Genomic DNA, 19,123 nt, shown 5'->3' with positions numbered 1-19,123 from the left:
AAACTCGCGGCGGTATTCTACCGTGTCACTCTCTGCCACTGAAAGAAAAGTGTGGTTGTCGCGTGTAGGAAAGTCGACAAAGAAAGCAGAGAAATAGAGGTGCTAAGTGCGATCGAGGTGAGAAAGTGACCGAGAGTCAGGATCGAAAGGTGAAGGTAAAAAGGTGAAAGGTGAAAGATGAGGTGAGGAACTTGGTGTGATAGGATTAAGCGCCGCGAAAATGTTGTAATCCAGTCATGTGACCGTGCATTATGCGTTCCTCGGGCGCCCGCGATCGCCGGTCCGTGCAGGGCCAAATGTAAACAAAACACCTTCTCCGCCTACTCCAACTTCCAACTTCAGCTGCATCGACGTAACTCTACCCACTTCCTGTTTCCCACCCCTCACCTCTTTCCCTTCCCCCTTTCCTCTTTCTCTCGTGTGTCGCATATTCTCCGCCTTGCGACTATTTGCCTTCCTTTGGCTATGCGAAACGAAAACAACTGGGATCTAATGATGTACTAATTGAACCCACCATACGCCATGCTTCCCTCTCAACTGAATAGCTCCCCCAAGCGGGCCAATCCGTTTGGTCGGTCTTCGCCATCTTCAGCACCACACTCACAGCAAAGGCCCAAATCAGCTATCATTACTCCTTCAAATGGATTGGAGTCGGCGAAAGGGCATCTCCGCAACTCTTCTGTCTCACAACTGTCCCCCGCACGGTCTCCAGCTTCAACAACCCGTGAACGATCCAACTCCGGCCGTAACAATGCTTCGTCCGGAACCTTTGCGCCAAGTTTTATCAAGTCTGAGGAAATGCGACGCAGTGCGGACCAAATCCGTGGATTGGAGGGCGACAATGATTTTTCCGGTAACAAGTACGTCTGGCTGAGGGATCCTGAAAAGGCCTTTGTTCGTGGCCTTGTGTTAGAAGAGTTGGAGGGAGGCAAACTTTTGGTCCAAAGTGACGATGGAGAGGTAGGAGCTTTCGGACTCTTCGGTCTATTGACACAGTGCTGACACTTCGGGTAGCAACGCGAAGTTGAAGCCGATCAAGTCGACAAGGTCAACCCGGCCAAGTTCGACAAAGCCGACGATATGGCCGAGCTGACACATTTGAACGAGGCCTCCGTGGTACACAATCTCCACACGAGATATCAGTCGGATTTGATCTATGTTGGTCGCCTTCCTCGAACAAGCGGACTGTGAACTTGCACTGACACTTTTGCCGACAGACATATTCCGGTCTTTTCCTGGTCACCATCAACCCTTACTGTCCCCTCCCAATCTATACGAATGAGTATATCAAGATGTTCAAGGGTCGTGGGAGGGAGGAAACTCGTCCACATATCTTTGCGATGGCGGATGAAGCATTCCGTAACTTGGTTGAGGAGGGTGAAAACCAAAGCATCCTGGTAACGTGAGTTTGGAAATCATTTCTTCTTACTGCAAAGGCTAATCTGTTCAATTCTCAGAGGTGAATCCGGTGCTGGTAAAACCGAGAACACGAAAAAGGTCATCCAATATCTGGCCGCAGTCGCCACATCTGACACTCCCTATGGACGATCTGGAACTAAGAATCTCACAAATCTTTCACAACAAATTCTTCGTGCCAACCCTATCCTCGAGGCATTCGGAAACGCTCAAACAGTCCGCAACAACAACTCTTCCCGATTCGGAAAATTCATTAGGATTGAATTCTCACGGTCTGGTCAGATCTGCGGAGCATGGATCGACTGGTACTTGCTTGAAAAGTCACGAGTTGTCAAACCAAATTCCAACGAGCGTAACTACCACATTTTCTACCAGCTACTCCAGGGAGCAGACAGGAAAACTCGAGAGAAGCTGTTGCTCGATAACCTTCAAGTGGAAGATTTCTCATACACCAGAGATGGAAATGACTCTATCGTGGGCGTTTCTGACAAGGATGAGTGGAACTCTCTGGTCGAAGCATTCCACGTCATGAATTTCTCTGAGGATGACCAGATCTGTATTTTACGCACCATTGCCGCAGTGCTGCACCTTGGCAATGTATCCGTCGCAAAGGCGAGCGCGCGTGCAGAGCAGGCAGCGCTGAATTCGGATGGACATGCGAGCTTGGAGAAGGCCTGCCAGCTTTTGGGCATTCCAACAGAACCCTTTGTCAAGGGTCTCTTTGAACCCCAAAGTCAAAGCTGGTCGAGAATGGGTTGAAAAGGTCCAGACTCCCGAGCAAGTTCGCCTCGCCCTGGATGCGCTGTCTAAGGGTATCTATGAGCGTGGCTTCGGGGATCTTGTCACTAGAATCAACAACCAGCTCGGCCGTTCTATGGCTGATGACAATTATTTTATTGGCGTGCTGGATATTGCTGGTTTTGAAATTTTCGACAACAACAGCTTCGAACAGCTTTGCATTAACTATACCAACGAGAAGCTTCAACAGTTCTTCAACCATCACATGTTTGTGCTGGAGCAGGAAGAATACGCGAGGGAACAGATCGAGTGGCAGTTCATTGATTTCGGCAAAGATTTGCAGCCGACAATCGACTTGATCGAATTGACCAATCCAATTGGTATCTTCTCCTGCTTGGATGAGGATTGTGTGATGCCTAAGGCCACAGACAAGTCTTTCACCGAGAAACTTCACTCGCTCTGGGACCGTAAAACGCCAAAATACCGCTCCGCTCGCCTCAGCCAAGGCTTCGTTCTCACACATTACGCCGCCGAAGTCGAGTACACCACGCATGATTGGCTCGAGAAAAACAAGGATCCTTTGAATGACAACATCACACGTCTCCTGGCGGGCTCCGAACAACCACATGTCGCTAACATTTTCGCCGACTGCGCCGACCCCGAGTCAGGAGGTGACTTCCCTCGCAGCCGAGTCAAGAAGGGCCTGTTCCGAACAGTAGCTCAACGACACAAGGAACAGCTCGCGACTTTGATGAGCCAGCTTCATTCCACCCATCCCCATTTCGTGCGTTGTATCTTGCCAAACCACAAGAAACGACCCAAGATGCTTCACGCACCCTTGGTTCTGGATCAACTTCGCTGCAACGGTGTCTTGGAAGGAATTCGAATTGCGCGAACTGGCTTCCCCAATCGACTACATTTTGCTGAGTTTAGGCAACGATACGGGGTTCTCTGCCAAAATATGCCGAAGGGCTATCTGGAGGGCCAGCGCGCAGCTCAAATGATGCTTGAGAAGTTAGGCATGGACCGGTCTTGGTATCGCGTTGGTCGGACCAAAGTTTTCTTCCGAGCCGGTGTTCTAGCCGACCTGGAAGAGAAGCGAGATGAGATAATTCGGACCATCATGACTCGTTTCCAATCCCTGGCCCGAGGATTCGTCCAGCGCCGCATCTCGAACAAACGCCTATACCGGGCTGAGGCAACCCGTATCATTCAGCAAAACTTCCACTCATATCTTGAACTTAAGGGTAGTCCCTGGTGGCGCATGTTCTCAAGGATGAAGCCTCTCCTTGGTGACACGCGTACTGCGAAAGAAGTTCAAAGAAGAGATGACAAGATCAAATCTTTGGAAGAGAAGATGAAGCGAGATATCTTGGATCGTCAAAAGGTCGACGAGGAGCGCAGACGTACGGAGATGGAGATCCAGAAGATCCAACAAACCTTGGAAAGTGAGCGTGCCCTTGCCCTCGACAAGGAAGAAATATTCAAGCGTCTGCAAGAACGAGAAGGAGAGCTGGCAGAAAAGCTGTCCGAGGCCATTGCCGATCAGGAGAGTCTGGAAGAACAACTTGACGAGTTGGTTGATGCGAAGAGGAAGACTGATGAGCAGCTCCAACTCCGGATCACTCAACTTGAACAAGCCGGGCAGATCATTCAGACACTAGAGGCCGAGAAGAATGACGCACAAGCTCGCTTGGCCGAGCTCGACGAAAAGTTCACTGAAGCCGAAGGTCGATTCTCCGGCAAGGACAACCAGATTCAAGAGCTTGGACAAGAAATCAAGATGCTCCAAAGTCACTTGAGCCTCAAGGACCGAAAGCTCCAAGAGCTTGAGACCAAGCTCCTAAAAACAGATCAAGATCTTGATGTTAAACTTGCCAACACCTCCAAAGAGCTCGAGAAGTCGAAGAAACAAGTTCGTGACCTTCAGGACGACAATCGGTCCGTACGTCAACAAATTTCTGAGCTCTCTGCTACTTCTACCGGCTATGAAGATCTCTTGCGACGGAAAGAGAGCGAAATGGCCGTTCTCCGGAACGATGCGAAGAAACACAGCGAAGAAAAGCAGAGTATCGAAACCGAGAGGAAGTCTCTTTCAACTCGACATGACAACATGCAACAACGTCTCCGTGAAGTGCAAGCGGAGAGGGATGCTATGCGATCGGAGAAGGCTCAGCTTGAGCGTGAAGCGGCCGCTGTCAAGCAACTCCTTGAGGACAAAAGAACCGAAGATGCCGAGGCTGGTGAAAGCCGGAAATTCCTGGAACACCAAGTGCATGACCTCAAGGACCAACTGTTCAAGGTCGAAGCAGACCTCAGCCGAGAGCGCCAATCAAGGGACGATGTCCAAATGCTCTCCGACCACAACCTTTCAGACTTGAAAACTAAGTATGAAGCTCTCAATGAATCCAAGATTACAATCGAGAGGGAGATGTACATTCAGCAAGACACCCTTCGCCGAGCCAACGAGGCCCGGGCTCATGCGGAGACGTCACGAAAGGATCTGCAGAGCGAATTGATCAAACTCCGCGATCGGTTTACGAATGTTGAGAGTGCTCGTTTGAATGCCGAGGCCGAAATCGAACGCAAGATCAAGAACCAGGCCGATGAGCGTATCACCAGTCTGCGTAAGGATCTGACCGAGAAGACGGAACTACTTGAAGATATTGAGGCGGAACGGTCTGAGCTCGCTGTTCGGGTTCAGGAGCTCACCCATGCAATTTCCGAATCTGATAATTTCCGTATTCGCCATGATCAGCACAAGGAACGTCTGGAGCGAGAGCTGGTAACCCTACGAGGCCGATTGACCGCTTCAGAGAACGACAACCGATCTCTGCTTACGAAGATTCAACAAAAGAACCTCGACATTGCTCGTTCAACTTCCAAAGCGAGTGACAATAATAGACTCCGGTTGACCAATCTTCAGAAGGAGAAGAACAAACTCGACGAAGAAAACAAGAGGCTGGAGCGTCAGCTTGGAGAGTCTCAGCTTGCTATCACATCCCTTGAAAAACAAAAGGAGAAACTGGCTTTGAACCTGGAGGACATAAACCATGAGATTCAGAGGGAACACAAGACTAGCCGCAACGCAGAGAAAGCCGCTTCAACTGCCAATATTCAGCTTGCGGAAGCAAATCGAAACCTTGAAAACGAGCGCCAACTTCGGAACCAGGCTCAATCAAACACCCGCCAAGTCCAGGGAACACTTGATAGAAGCAACAAGGAGATCGAGGAGTTGCACCGAAAGCTCATCCTTCTCCACCGCGTGTTTGAGCCCGAAGCGACGGAAGTTAGTCAGTCATGGGAAGCCGTCCAGCCACAGTTGTCGAAACAGATTGACCTCGCGCAAGTTATCGACACTGTGCAGCACAAACTAAAGGTCTCTGAGGAGAAGCATGCCAGAGCTGAAAGCCAGCTTGCCGAGATGCGCCGCCGCCATGCCGATGAGATGAAGGACTTGGATACCAAGTATTCCTCCTCCAAGCGTGCATTGCTCGAAGAAATCGATCAGAATGAAGTGGCCAACAACCGTACGCCTCAGCATTTCCGGAAGAACTCCGAAAACGCGCTTAAGCGATTCTCCAACCCTTCGACGCCCAACAGACTCCAAAACGTCTACGAAACGGCGAATGACTCTGCTCGCTCTGACAGGACCGTGGATACCGTCGGGTACCAGAGGCGTATGGACACAGCAGCTGAGATTGAAGAGCTGCAGAACAAGCTTCAGATGACCGAGATGCAGAACCGCCACCTGCAAAGCCAGATTGAACACTCAACTCCCGGTAGAGATATTTGGCAGGATGACAGCCCCTCTGTTCGTCGCATGAACCTCCTTGAGCGCGAGAACGGTCGTCTCCATGATCAGCTTGATGACTCTGCCAAGAAGGTCTCATCTTTGGAACGCAGTATTCGTTCCGGTGAATTATCGCTGCGCGATGTTCAGGCCAAATCACACGAGGAGCTGTATGACTTGATTAACTCACAGGAGCAGTCCCGGCGCTCGCTTCTTAAGGTCCACAATGAGACTATGGCTGACTTCGGTGAGGCCAAGTCTCATTTTGAGAAGCTCAAGCGCAGCCGTGCTTCTCTGGAAGTTGAGCTTCGTGACGCCCGCTCCGAAACCCAGGAGATGCAAGAAATCCACGACCAGGACGCCCTCAGCCGCAATCAACTCCTCTCAGAATTCTCTGATCTTCAGATTCGTCTCGATTCAGAATCCTCGAGAGCCGCCGACCTGGAGTCTAGCCTCAGTCTATATAAGACTCGTGCTGATGAGTACTTCAACAGGATTGAACAAGCTGAGATCACTGTTCTAAAGGCTACTCGGGCCGAGAACTTCGCCAAATCCCGTTGCCAGGAAGCTGAAGAGACCTGTGCCCAGATTATGTCCGAGCGAAAGGAAATGGACGGTCTTGTGGAGGACTTGCAACGTGAAACTGCCTCTCTGGAGGCTCGCATGGAAGATCAAGCTGCCGAACTCCAGGCTGCCTTGCAATCGAAGCAGCGTCTTCAGAACGAGCTAGAGGACTACCGTAACCAGCGGGCCATCGACATCGAAGACAAGGAGACTTCGATGGAGCAGACCAGACAAAAGTACCAGAGAGAGTTCTCCACCATCAACAGTGAGCTTGAGGCGGAACGGGAGCGTGTGCTGCACTCCCGGGGTGAGAACACCCGTCTGCGCGAGGAGCTTGAAGATCTCCGAAGCAAGTGGGATAACGAAGTTCTCAACAGCTCCACTTGGGCCAAGGAGAAGGCCCGCCTGGACATGGTCATGCAAGACATCAGCAACTCGCGCGATGAAGCGTCTAAGGCACACAACGAGGCTCAAACCAAAGTGGTCTCCCTTCTTTCTCAAGTCCGGGCTCTGCGCACCTCTGTCGATGATGTCACTGCCGAACGTGAACTTCTTCTGAAGGACAAGAAGATGCTGGAAGGTCGTTTGGCCGAGGCTGGCGAGCGCCTAGAAGATCTTGCCAAGGGTGAAAGTCCGTCTATGCGCAATGCGGCTAGCATGGATCGTGAGCTTCTTGAGCTCAAGTCTAAGCTTGCTCAGCAGGAGGATGTCTCTTCCGCGGCTGTTGGCAAGATGCGCCGGGCTGATGCTCTGAACACTGAAATGCAGAAAGAGCTCACTGCTGAACGCGAGGCCCATGCCCAACTATTCAAGGATAAGACCGGGCTTGAGAAGCAGCTCAAGGAGGTCCAACTGCGATGCGTGGATCTTGAAACCAAGGGCTATTCGTCCGGTAGTCAAGATGTGCGATTCCTGCACAAGCGCATCAAGGAAGTAAGTTGTATTCTCTCTGACACCCAGATTACGTGTGCTAATATGACTTCCCCCTGTAGCTTGAAACCCACCTCGAGGACCAAGAGAACAAGAACAGTGCTGAACAGCGCTCTCTTCGGAACGTTGATCGCACTGTGAAGGACCTCCAATCTCAAATCGATCGACGCGAGAAGATCAATGTCCAGCTTACCGAAGATATGAACAAGGCCCAGGATAAGATTTCCCGCCTTCTTCAGAACATCGATGAGCTCAACCAAGGCGATACCGATACTCAAATGCGTGTTCGTCGCGCTGAGCGCGAATTGCGCGAGGAGAAGGAGAAGGTGCTCCGCTTGGAGCGAGAGCTTGGCAAAATCCGCGGTAGCGTCATTGGTCGGCCCCCAATGCCTGCGTTTAGCGATACTGGTAGCCGGAAGGGAAGTGCTGCTTATGGATCTAATGACGCCCTTCAGCGGAAGCCCAGCAACACCAAAGGATTTCTGTGAATAGGATGGAGGTAATTGTACTACGAAGGGTTGGATTTGGAGTCGCTGTTTGGGTGTGATTGTTTTGCTTTTTTGTTCTGCTTTGGGTTGGCGTACATGTGCATTCGGAGGGGGACGACTTGGTTTTTTATTATTACTGATAGGTCCTGTTCATATTGTCTGAATGACCTTATGTCTTTTTGCCGCATTGGGGTTGTATGTATCTGGTAGGGCTGTTTGATTCTTTTTTTCTGTGCGTTGAGGTTCGGAGTAAATACGCTCGATGCCCAGGTGGGTGTTATGATTTAGCTATCTACAATACAAGAAGAATTCCAGATTGATGAATAATCCCTAGTGGGTGGTCCCATACGCAGTGGTGGCGCCAGCGCTCATTTCCTCCACATGCTAATGGATAGCTTATGGTCGAATGAATCTTGATAATCAATCGTGAGATCCATTCATCAACATAGCAACCTTGGAACAACCCCACTGTATAGAGATAATAGCAGTAGGTACCCTAGGGTAAATATCACATAATAGCCACAATTAATGCACGTATCGGAACGAAACAACTCCATCCGCTCTCGCCGTCCCAGTAATAGCCGAACTACTAGCAAGCACACCATCTTCCATCTCAGCCCTCTCAATCTCCGCATTTTGCTTCTTCAAATGCCACTTAATTCCCAATGCCATCAACGCACACACCAGACAAGCACCGCTCATAACACCGCCACCGGCGTAGTATCTCGGTTTCTGCGAATCGGGAAACATATACGAGGTGTAGAAATGCGCCACGCCAGCACCCATTAAATTAACGATAGCCAATGCACTTGCGCGCTTTGCTTTGGGACGCGGGAGTGTTGAGCTTAGCCAGGAGACGCATAGGTTATAAGGTGAATAGGATCCCGCTGTCATGAGGAACATGCTAAAATAACGACCGCCTGTTGATGGGACGAACATCGCCTGTGAAAATGACATTAGTCAGAATTGACCAGCTATCTTGACAAATAGCTTGAGTGTGGATTAGGTCTTACTAGTAGATTCCCCAAAAACGCGAAAAGCAAGGGGATTGCGATGTGCAGACCTCGCTCTTGTTTGTGAGCTGCATGGAAGGAGATGATCAGGGAGCAGATGAATGCGAATGCATACGGTGGTGCGGTTAGTAAGAGGGTAATGGTATCGTTATATCCCAATGTGCCGACGATTGAAGGGAAGAAATTGTTGAATGATTGGGCTGTTAGAAGAGCCATTTGGAGGACAATGAACATGTATAGTTTCGGGTCAACGAGAGCTTGTTTGACGCCCCAGAGTAGGGAACCAGGGTCGTCGTCGATGAGTCCGGCATTTTCATTGCGGAGACGCCAGTCCTAGCATCAATCGTTGTTAGTCTGTGTGCTCGTTTCGTGATGAATTATTTTTAGGTAGAGCAATACTTACAGCCAGCAATTGATACTCGCAGTCCATCCACCAGCGCTTGGTGGTGCCGGGGTAATCCGGAATGAAAGCAATAACAAGTAATGCGATTGCAATAGTCATCGAGCCCTCAATAATGAAAAGCCATTCCTAAACCAGAGAAAACCTGCGGTTAGTACTGTGATTGGAAGTAATTGCTATTTCGATATTGTAGTAACGACTTACCCATGCCGGTCGACCCATTTTCCCCTCCATGCGAGCAACAATTCCCGCAGCTATTAGCCCACCAAATGCACTAGCCAGCATATTTGCTCCATATAGGAGGGCGATGCGCGGGGGTAGTTCAGACCGCTTGTACCAGCAGGACATGAGGAAGAAAACTCCCGGTAAGAAAGGTCCTTCTACCAATCCGAGGACAAAACGAGACACGAATAGGCCTGCGAAGTTGCGGGTGAAGGCCTGGCACATGGATACTATTCCCCAGGCTGCGGTGACGGTGCCGATATAGATTGAGGGCTTGACCTTGGTGATGATCAGATTCGAAGGAAGTTGAGTGAGAATGTCTGCGAATGTTGCTTAGTAGCGGTCCCAGCTGAGGGAGTGGGATATTTGGACACTGTCTTACATCCAACGTAGAATATCATGAGGCAGGTATTGTATTGAGTATTAGAGATACCGAGTGTATCGGGTAGTCCGGCAATTTTTGCATTCGCAATATTGTTTCTAAAGTAATTTCAAGGTTAGTTGGTTAGATCTGACCAGGGCTGGAGGGACCAATCTGGGAGGGAAGAACATACCGATCGAGAATATTCATCAGGAAAAGAATAACCACAGAGGGAAGTAAACAGGTATCTAATCGACGAACTAGCCCCTTCTCAAGCTGATCAATCTCATCGCTCCCCAAAGACGCCAATTCCACTGGAAGAGGCAGTTGCTGCAGCGGACCCGGCTTGACGTATTCAACAGCCTCCGTACCGGGTTTTGACTGCGCGATATCGTCCATTTTGAGGATCGGTACTTGGAGTTCCAAGGTTTACCTGCGTAATATGGTATTTGCATCAAAAAGCTTTCCAAGCTCCACACGATGACCAGCGCGGGGGGCGGGTCATTTTTTATATCTTCTATCAACGGAGACGGCAAAGTGGCAGTCAATGAGACAGATATTGACGGGTTGGTTCCCGTAATCCGGGGTAAACGCGGGGAGGAGGGCGTGGGGTCACCAATAGGAGGGAACTTATTCTCAATCTGATAGGGGCTGGGGTGATCGAAGTATAGACGCCGGTGAGAAAGCCGCAGTCGAGGCCTGGATGAAGCAAGGCACCTAGGCAGCCCCACACATCATGGCCTCAATTCAAGGAAATTGTATTTCTATTTGACTTTCTAGGATTTGATTCCAAGTTGTTAGATTTGGCCTGTATCTGTTAAATTTAGGTGGGTGTGAATGGTGGGGTTGGAAATATCTCTATGACTGTGCCCTAATGAAAGGTGTCACTGGATGATTTATTAGAGGAGCATATCATCCTTGACTGGGTACAGCTACAGATTCAATCCGGACACCTGCAGCAGTAAGCGAATCTAAGATCCATCGAGTCGCTGTCCGTGATTCCAAGTCTGCAAATCTCGACCAGGGAGTGCCCAGGTGAGTTGTCAACCAATACACGATTGTCTACTAACCACCGCGAACAACTTAAAGATGATTGATTGTGCAATCATTCCAAGATTCCAAGGTTACAATTTGACACGCCAAGTTTATAGCACAAGAGAGAAGTAATATTGATTTCACCAAGAGGAAATTCTTACTGAATAGCCGATGTATAGAGAGAGCCTGATTTTCCAAAACACCAACCCAAGCCAAACAAGAGTGAAGAAAGGAACCCAGCATGAAGCAAAAAAAAAGAAATTCCGCAAGATTTCAAAAACAAGACCGGAATTCAGAAATGAAATATGACTCATGAGAAGGAAAAGGAGAAGAGATCTCGAGATCCGAGAAGGTGGGAGCAACGCAATTAGCCATGACCACTCTCGGTCTCCAATAATGATGAAGACGCCAATTTGATATGAAAGAGATGATACATGGCGAGAGCCACGAAAAGAAAGATAACCAAGAAAAAGCTGAAAAGGTGAAAATAAAACGACCAACAGACGCCTGCAGAAAAGGGTCTAATGTACAACGGGCGACATGGAGGAACGATGAAACAAAGGGGTATCGTGATAAGAAGCAGCAGATGATCGGTCTAGTTTGGAATACACGCATAACCATGCAATACCACACACACACACACGCGCGCGCGTGGTGTGGTGACACGGCAGATACTACCGTTCCCCAAACTTCCCGTATTCCTGCTGCCACTTGAGGAGGTGACGGGTCAGCACGTCCATCATTTCCACACTGCTGAGGTCTTTGAAGTCTTTTTCATGGATTGGGGCATCTCCGTCACCGTCTGTCGTAGGTGGGGCAGACTCGCCGCCGTCACTGATTGTAGATGCCATGGCGGCATCAATCTGCTCGACCATGCTCTTTAAAAGCAGGCCTTGAGAACGATCCTCGTTTCCCGTTGGGGTAGAGGAGTTCTCGCTGGCAACAGCCATCTCCACTTGCATACGAGAGATAAACTCAAGAATGGCTGCCACACGTCTCTTCATTTCAATCATCGTCGTGCGCTGCGGGTGCATACTCCGAGGCTTGCTGGGTCGCCCGGTATCTCCCCCATTGACATGCGCACCGTTTATGTTGCCGTATCCCACTCTGGGAGAATCTCCGCCGATTTCACGAGATTGCCCGCGACGTGGTGACTCGGTGCCATTGCCATTAACATCTCGATCTTTGGTGTATTGATTGCGTCCAACTCGGCCGCGGCGTGCAGGCGGACGACCTGACTTGCGTGTTGATGGGCGAGCTGGTGTGGGTTCTTGAGTAGGAGTATTCGGGCTTGCTTGCGCTGGTTCAGGCTCGCTCGGCACAGTTTTTACGGGAGATCCAATCTCAGGTTCGGATTCTAGAATCGGAAATGTAAGCAAATACTCCGAAGTTATCGAGGGAAAAAGTCTCTCGGCACTCACCATCTCCTTTGCGTCGGTCTACTACCTTCTCCTTATGACCATTGACAGCTTCAGGAGCTTCCACCTCAGGCTCCTCTGGTTCTTTGGGAGGCACCTTATCACGCTGGCCCCGAGATGCGGCCCTTTGCCTCCGGGTGCCGTTCATTGCCGGCTTCGCTTTGGACTCATCATCAGATGGAGGTTGAGACACAGGGTTGTTTTCCTTCGAGATAGGAGCAGCAGGAGACGGAGAGCCGGTTCGCGGGCGTTTGGTGCCTTCTCTATGTCTGGAAGTGGGATGTCAGCTACCGAGCCACAAGTCTCAATATGGGGGAAAAGAAAGATTACGCACGCTTCGCTCTCACTACGACTCCTCTTTCCCCGTCGGCTGGATGTGTCGTCGGGAAGGCTTTTGGTATCTTCTTTGCTTTCTTCGATCGCTCGTCGGATTAGCTCTTCTTCATCGTAAGCGGCATCACGGCTGTTCATGGTCGACCGTCGCTTGACATTTTCGCTTTCACTCAGGCGAGATTTCGGGTCTCTGGAACGTCGGGATGAGCTCTCGTGGGAAGAGGCTCGGGAGGGTCGAGAGGAGGGCACGGATGGCGCGGGTGATGATTTCGGATTGACGGGGAGGTAGGTGGACGAGCGCTGGCTGCGAGATTATTAGCATGCTGTCTCTTGAAGAGGAGAATTGGCAGGAGTATTGCAAGGAGAACACGTTCAATGTCCTCCGATCGGCATTCAATCCCAAGTTGCGCTTGAGCAACGAGAATTTGCAGCTTCGACTGTTCGCACCGGCCTGAGCCAGCACGAGCAGTCGCAACGCAACGAAACTGAATGGGGGAGGGAGGGACGAAGAAAAAGAAATAGAAAGAAAGAAAGAAAGAAAGATGGGAGGACTGGTTTGCAAACATACCCATTCGGTTCGCCGCGAATAGTGTGCAAGTCCTTTCGACACTCTTCACAGAAATATTCGTCAGGGCTTGTTTCCTCATCCATAATTCCCACACAGCCACCGTGCTGCCAGACTTTGCACGAGTCGCATTGGATGAACATGCTACCGATTTCATCGGAAAGCAAGTCAGATGAATCAGGAGGAGGATGTTCGCCCTCCGGCTTGACTGCACTGCGACCGAGCAGGAGAGCTTCGCGACGAGAGGGGGGGGCAGGCCGGGGTAGTCCTGCTGGGCACACAAACACCGAGTTATTTCCTCCTCTTCATCCTCATCCATTTCGTCATCTTCCAGGGGACGAGGGGGATCTTCTTCTTCCTCATCGTCATCGCGGGCACGCTGGCGCTGGCGCGTGTGTGGGAGGTCGACCCTCGAGCCGTTTTCGGTATCGTCGATGGACTGGGAGCGAGCACCGGTGGAATCTCGAGGAGAAGGATTTTTGTGATTCGAGCGAGTGTTCCTCTCGCGTGTGGTCGAGTTGGAGGAGCTGGCAGAGGAGTTCGTGTTGGTGTGTTGGAGGAGGGCAGGAGAAGGCTGGGTGGTGCGGGCTCTCGAAGAGCGACGGGGCGTCATGGTGGCGGGATTAGGAGGGTTGAGAAATGCGAGGAAATAGGAGATACGGAATTATAAGGATTCAGAGAGCAAGGTAGGAGATTCAACAGATCCTTTGTCGGTAGGCGTTGTGGGTGTTGGGGGAGCACCGCCTCGAGCCAGAGTGGTTGCGAGGGAGCTTCGTGCGATTGGGGAGCTTCTTGTGGAAGAAGGAGAGCAGGACAATTGAGGATCGCAGTATAAACCGAAGCAGGACGTCACAGGGCTCGAGTAAGAGCCCGATGACTACATAGTCCGAGGAAAGAAAGAAGAGATTGGCGGGGGTGAAGCAGAGAAGAAGAGAAGGTGAAAAGCGCCGGAACGGGACTCCAAAAGATCCTCGCCCGTCCTTCCCCGCTCTGCTTGACGCGACTGACCTTTCCACTTCCACTTCCACTTCCACTTCCACTTCCACTTCCACTTCCACTTCCACTTCCACTTCCACTTCCACTTCCACTTCCACTTCCACTTCCACTTCCCCTCTTATGACTTGTGGCTTGTCCACTTCCACTTCCCCCCCTCCTTTTAATCTGAGTCCTCATCATTGAATGATCCCATTGTGTTGAATACACCCTCTCGATTACATCTCCCAGCACAAAGCCAATGCTGACTTTGCCCCCCTCGGCAGAAATCCGTTCCTCTCGCCAGGGCTGCACCAGGGCTGCGGCTGACCTGCACCTCCTTCTCTCTCCTTCGCAATCACCGGCAAGGTCACTATCTCCTTCCATACCTATGATGACTTGATCCTCAGTATGAGATCCCACCTTGCAACCCATTTCTGTCTGTCCGACACGTGAGATTCGACCGTGTGGTGCAAGGACTGCGAGACGAGTGGCAGAGTGGGGAATCCGGTTCAATGCTTGATCGGCAGGGAATTGACGCGAATTGGCACAAATTCTAGTCTCTGCGCCATGACATAGCTACTATCTACTAGGTGGCTATAGTCAAATGGCGCTCATATTGGTCCCAAGCTATACGCCTCTCCCCAGTGTCTCTTTGGTGGGTTCCTTGGAATCTGCGCCGCTCGCGCCCAATCTCTCTCCCTTGTCCTCCTGAAGCCCTCTTCCCAGCTTTGTTGAATTGTGCTAGAATCCATACCAACAACATCTTGCAACCGGAGGGTGGTGTAACCGTCACAGCGTTGAGCTGCCACGATTGGGGTACCGGGGTCGAGCTTCTCGTGCGGAATCCAATCCGTACCAACGCAAGGCACCGGGGCTGTTACTCGCTGCCTGGAATGCAGGTACGGTAAGGTAAGGTCGCTTCGTTTGCTTCAGAGCGTAGCCTGATCGATTGGGAGGAAACGAGGCTGTAGTCATCTTTGTTTAGGGCATCCAACTCCCCTCGTTAAGTTACTCGGTAGTGTACAACCTACTGCCGAGTAACTACATATTAGTTAAGTACCGGTCGGTACATGGTATCTATCTAACCGTAGTCACCCATCAATTCCATCCCATTGCCATGCCTGACTCTAGGTACGAGTACTCCATACTGATACATTACCAAATTGTTTTCCGATGAACTCGCGTACTTTCGTTTCTTCAGCCATGCACATACAAATCGGGATATGAGATGACCCTGTTAACATCGAAGCTACGAAGGTAACTCACAATACCATGCACCACTACCACTACCACTACCATTGGCACAGACACAGCCTGCTGTACTGCTGCGTAATAAGTACCCCGGAGTAGCTCGTTGGGTGCCCAGAATTCCCTAAAAGGGTTTAGTCCGGCTTGAAAGCCGAAATCCCGTGACCCTCTCTAGTCTTTCCTTGCCAACCCCTCCGCCGTGCGATTTCACGAGATCCTTCGGGGCTTTTCTTACGAGAGCCAACTGCATTCTGGTTCTGCGTTCAGTCCAGATCCTCTCACTTCCACTTTCTGTCACCTCCATCCCTTGTTGGTGCTGGTGCTGAAGATTGGCACTCGTTGTGGGTATGTTCATATTCCCACTCCCCCGTGATTGTGGAACACCCGAGCCACCTCGAATATTAAGGGAATGACAAGTTGGCTGTTTGGTGATCCCCCATTTGGCCCCTCTTGCCCTTCACCAATATCTCCCTATGTCTCCAATCCATGAGGACTAATCCCCAGTCCCGACCACAGTGCCCGCCGTTCCCGCGTTCCTCCCCCCACAGCCATATATTATATATCATTATTCATCTCGCTGGATTTCCCCCTCAACAACCATTACTCGGAGGAGGGGGAAATAGGAATAGGCGAGAACAAGCCTGGCACATCCCATTCCACACATCGTGACGGTTGTGGTTTGGTTGTGGGCGAGTGTTCAGAACTTGCATGATGACTGCCACCCTGAGTATGTCAACTCGTCTTATATCCATGGGACCTCATTGTCCAGTCACCTCGTTGGCTATACAAGGCTCTCCATATCACTCTCTACGGACTAAATAGTGTATTGGTTACTCGGTTACTGACGTCGTGTGTGCTTCTACAGACGGGACGTTCAACTCGGCCCCTGACACACCCTCTGCCGTCTACCCCGATCGTCTGATTCGGCCACTTCCCCGAAAGACCCTTCGCTCCCGTTTGTCCATCGACGCCGCCGACACAATTCTGTACCCACCAACACCACCGGCCTCTCAAATCTTCTACGGCGTCCCCGGAGACTCGGAAGAGGCGGTCAACGACGCCAAAGTCTACGTACAGCAGACTATCGAGTCAGACCGGCATGAACTAACCCCCGAGACCGACACGCACCACGGATTCGAAACGACAGCTGAATTTGAAAGTGGGGACGAGGATGGGCCGGTAGTTGTTCGACGCAGCGCTGCATTTCGAGGTTCAATGTCACCGGGTTCGAGTACACACCCCAGGGGTATTCCGGGAAAGACGAAGTCCCCAAATCTTCAACGGGTCCGGATGGTTATGACGCTTTTGAGAACACAAATAATAAGAAGAAACGAAAAATTCCCACGCCGGGGAATATGGGGGGCCACCACTCGGCACTGTCCCCGGAGTTTGCGAGTATGGGGTTGGCCAACTCCAGCCCTGCCCCGGCTGCGGCGAGTGATGGCATGGCAACTAGCACATACTATGGGAATGGGAATCCTGCTTCGCCCCTGGCAAGTGGGATCTCAGGCTCTGGTCGAGGCAGGTTAGGACGTAGTTCCACGCGGAGCAACTCCGGTCGAAACCCATTGTCCGCTAATGCCCAGAATGCCTGGATGACCCCTCGTACTCCGAGTCGTCGGGATGGGTTGATGTCGTCTCCTGGACCCTCTGGTATGCTTACCTGCTCATGAATGAGTCTTGGGTCTATGCGACCAAATTGCGGGGTAATGCTGACTTGCTTCACAAGGTGATTCGGACCAAGGAATCATTTCCACTGCCATTGCGAACGCAGCCACCCTTTCCTCTCCGCCCCAGGGTTCAAGTAACGTGAGCCTGCTGGACCAGGAGAATACTACCCCGACCAAGACCCAATTCACCTTCACATGCGAGTCCGACTCTTCCAAAGGCATGGCCATGCAGCGAAGTCCGTTTCCTCTGCCCCACCGCTCGTCCACTTCGCCCCTTGCTGCAACCACGCAGAACCCCCGAGGATTCTCTACACAAGGCACGCAGACAAGCCCGAGCATGGCCGCACCCCCGGGCACGCAGCCGGCGCCGGGCGAACAAGCACCCGTGGGCCTTAAGAAGAAGCGGTCACCCGGTAGTATATACTCGCTGGCAGCGCGTCAGCGCAAAATCCAGCAACAGTATACCAACATCCACCACCCGCCTCGGTTGGAAGATATCTGGATCTGCGAATTTTGTGAATATGAAAGCATTTTCGGACATCCTCCCGAGGCATTGATTCGACAGTACGAGATCAAAGACCGCAAAGAGCGAAAGCGGCTTGCGGAGAAGAAGCGGTTATTGGAAAAGGCCAAGATGAAGGGCCGAAAGACGAAGAAGGCGACAAAGAACTCGAAAAATGCTCCAGGTCACCAGAACTATCAGCAGGGCTATGACCGTGCCTCGGTCGACCACTCCTCAGCTACTGGATCTGGTCATCCGGATGATGATTATCTTGGACACGAGTATGATGATGATGAACCCAGCCCGATCCCCTCGCATGACCCCGTGTCTCCGGCAGACCTTAAACCACCTCTCCCGCCGTCTGGAAATTATCCTAAACTGGCTGCGACGGCGGGGGATGATGGGGGCGCTGCAGACGCTGGGGCGAGTCGACCAGCTTGACACTGTAATAGGTCAGACCTGGTAGATTCTTCCTTTGGGGCGTAGTTTCATGTTGATTTTTTTTGGGGAATTTGGATTTGGCGTTTTGGATCGACGTTACGAGTTTTGCATCACGAAAATCCCCTCTCCAGCATCTTGGGTTGGCGCGATCATTTGGTTCATTTGGTTCATTTGGCGGGGTTCATTTTGAGGATCTGTAATTGTAATGACAGAATGGCCAGTAGGGCAATGTGCATACCATTTGAAGGAGTCGTCAATTGTTCAGTATAATAAGTTTCTTTGAAAGGGATCGACGTAGTTCGAGTCTGAGTTCTTTGTTCGCATATCCCACTCATTTCCCCATCTGCCATTGCCAGTGATTTCCTTGCCCAACTTTGAACTTCACTTGGTCACCACCTATTCTTAGCTTCCAGGAAAACCCAAATCCAGCTCTCGCCAATCAAAATCCCGTTCTGTTGATATACTTAGACATGAACCATTGATTGGTTCTCGAGTGTCTACACGCCCGCGATGAAACGACCCTTCAGCATTGATTTTAGCGCGCGCCCAACCCTACTGCAGTCCCGCGCGAAGTCCCTCAGTTAGCGCCAGCCCTATGCCGACAATAGTGATGTCCGTTTGAACCCTGGGCTGATTGTTTCAGCTTTCACTCTTGCCTTGCGAACCTATGGAGGAGCAGGCTGCCCCGTGTACCGACAGGGTGGAGACCTTTGTTCGCCAACCGCCGAGCCATACCACCCGACCCGTGAAGACAGTTTCATCGTGAACTAGGCTAGGCGCGTTGAAGAAAATAGAAACATGGTCTTTCTTTTTCAGTGTTTGGTGGCAGTGGCTGTTTGCAGTTGTTGCAGCTATCGCCAAGGGGCAGGGGTGTATCAAAGGTCCCATGAGCTCCGACTTGATGCTATAAAGACTTGATCAAACCCACTGGTTGGTGAAACAGCTACGACTACGACTTTTTTTTCTGTTTTATTTTTGACTGCAGCATTTCCTTGCTCTCTTTCTCTTATC

General features: G+C 51.0%; 5 protein-coding genes across 5 annotated transcripts; 2 read left to right on the top strand and 3 right to left on the bottom strand.

Moving 5' to 3' along the window:
• Nucleotides 1-522: 522 nt before the first annotated feature.
• Nucleotides 523-7,929, top strand: N7509_005667 (type II myosin; the record flags this gene model as incomplete). The annotated part of the gene is given in 6 exon segments (XM_056630304.1): nucleotides 523-960; nucleotides 1,015-1,158; nucleotides 1,218-1,402; nucleotides 1,458-2,131; nucleotides 2,151-7,444; nucleotides 7,504-7,929. 6 exon segments carry the CDS (start codon nucleotides 523-525, stop codon nucleotides 7,927-7,929), a joined length of 7,161 nt encoding a protein of 2,386 aa, XP_056489606.1.
• A 525-nt stretch (nucleotides 7,930-8,454) lies between these two features.
• On the bottom strand, nucleotides 8,455-10,324 carry N7509_005666 (uncharacterized protein; the record flags this gene model as incomplete). Its single annotated transcript, XM_056630303.1, has 6 exons — nucleotides 8,455-8,871; nucleotides 8,943-9,275; nucleotides 9,346-9,471; nucleotides 9,547-9,884; nucleotides 9,947-10,044; nucleotides 10,119-10,324. The coding sequence occupies 6 exons, from the start codon at nucleotides 10,322-10,324 to the stop codon at nucleotides 8,455-8,457; spliced, it is 1,518 nt and encodes a 505-aa protein (XP_056489605.1).
• Nucleotides 10,325-11,634: 1,310 nt separating this feature from the next.
• On the bottom strand, nucleotides 11,635-13,889 carry N7509_005665 (uncharacterized protein; the record flags this gene model as incomplete). Its single annotated transcript, XM_056630302.1, has 5 exons — nucleotides 11,635-12,317; nucleotides 12,382-12,647; nucleotides 12,713-13,015; nucleotides 13,280-13,484; nucleotides 13,562-13,889. 5 exons carry the CDS (start codon nucleotides 13,887-13,889, stop codon nucleotides 11,635-11,637), a joined length of 1,785 nt encoding a protein of 594 aa, XP_056489604.1.
• Nucleotides 13,890-15,040: 1,151 nt separating this feature from the next.
• N7509_005664 (uncharacterized protein) lies at nucleotides 15,041-15,226 on the bottom strand (the record flags this gene model as incomplete). Its single annotated transcript, XM_056630301.1, has 1 exon — nucleotides 15,041-15,226. The coding sequence occupies one exon, from the start codon at nucleotides 15,224-15,226 to the stop codon at nucleotides 15,041-15,043; it is 186 nt and encodes a 61-aa protein (XP_056489603.1).
• Nucleotides 15,227-16,210: 984 nt separating this feature from the next.
• Nucleotides 16,211-18,112, top strand: N7509_005663 (uncharacterized protein; the record flags this gene model as incomplete). The annotated part of the gene is given in 4 exon segments (XM_056630300.1): nucleotides 16,211-16,226; nucleotides 16,365-16,678; nucleotides 16,696-17,152; nucleotides 17,229-18,112. 4 exon segments carry the CDS (start codon nucleotides 16,211-16,213, stop codon nucleotides 18,110-18,112), a joined length of 1,671 nt encoding a protein of 556 aa, XP_056489602.1.
• Between the last annotated feature and the right edge of the window lie 1,011 nt (nucleotides 18,113-19,123).

This window comes from Penicillium cosmopolitanum (assembly GCF_028827165.1).
Source record: "Penicillium cosmopolitanum strain IBT 29677 chromosome Unknown utg000006l:49.0-5199605.0:1.0-5204138.0, whole genome shotgun sequence".
In the NCBI taxonomy this organism is placed as follows: Eukaryota; Fungi; Ascomycota; class Eurotiomycetes; order Eurotiales; family Aspergillaceae; genus Penicillium; species Penicillium cosmopolitanum.
The sequence above is the reverse complement of the archived record's forward strand: the minus strand, read 5'-3'. Positions and strand labels throughout refer to the sequence as shown.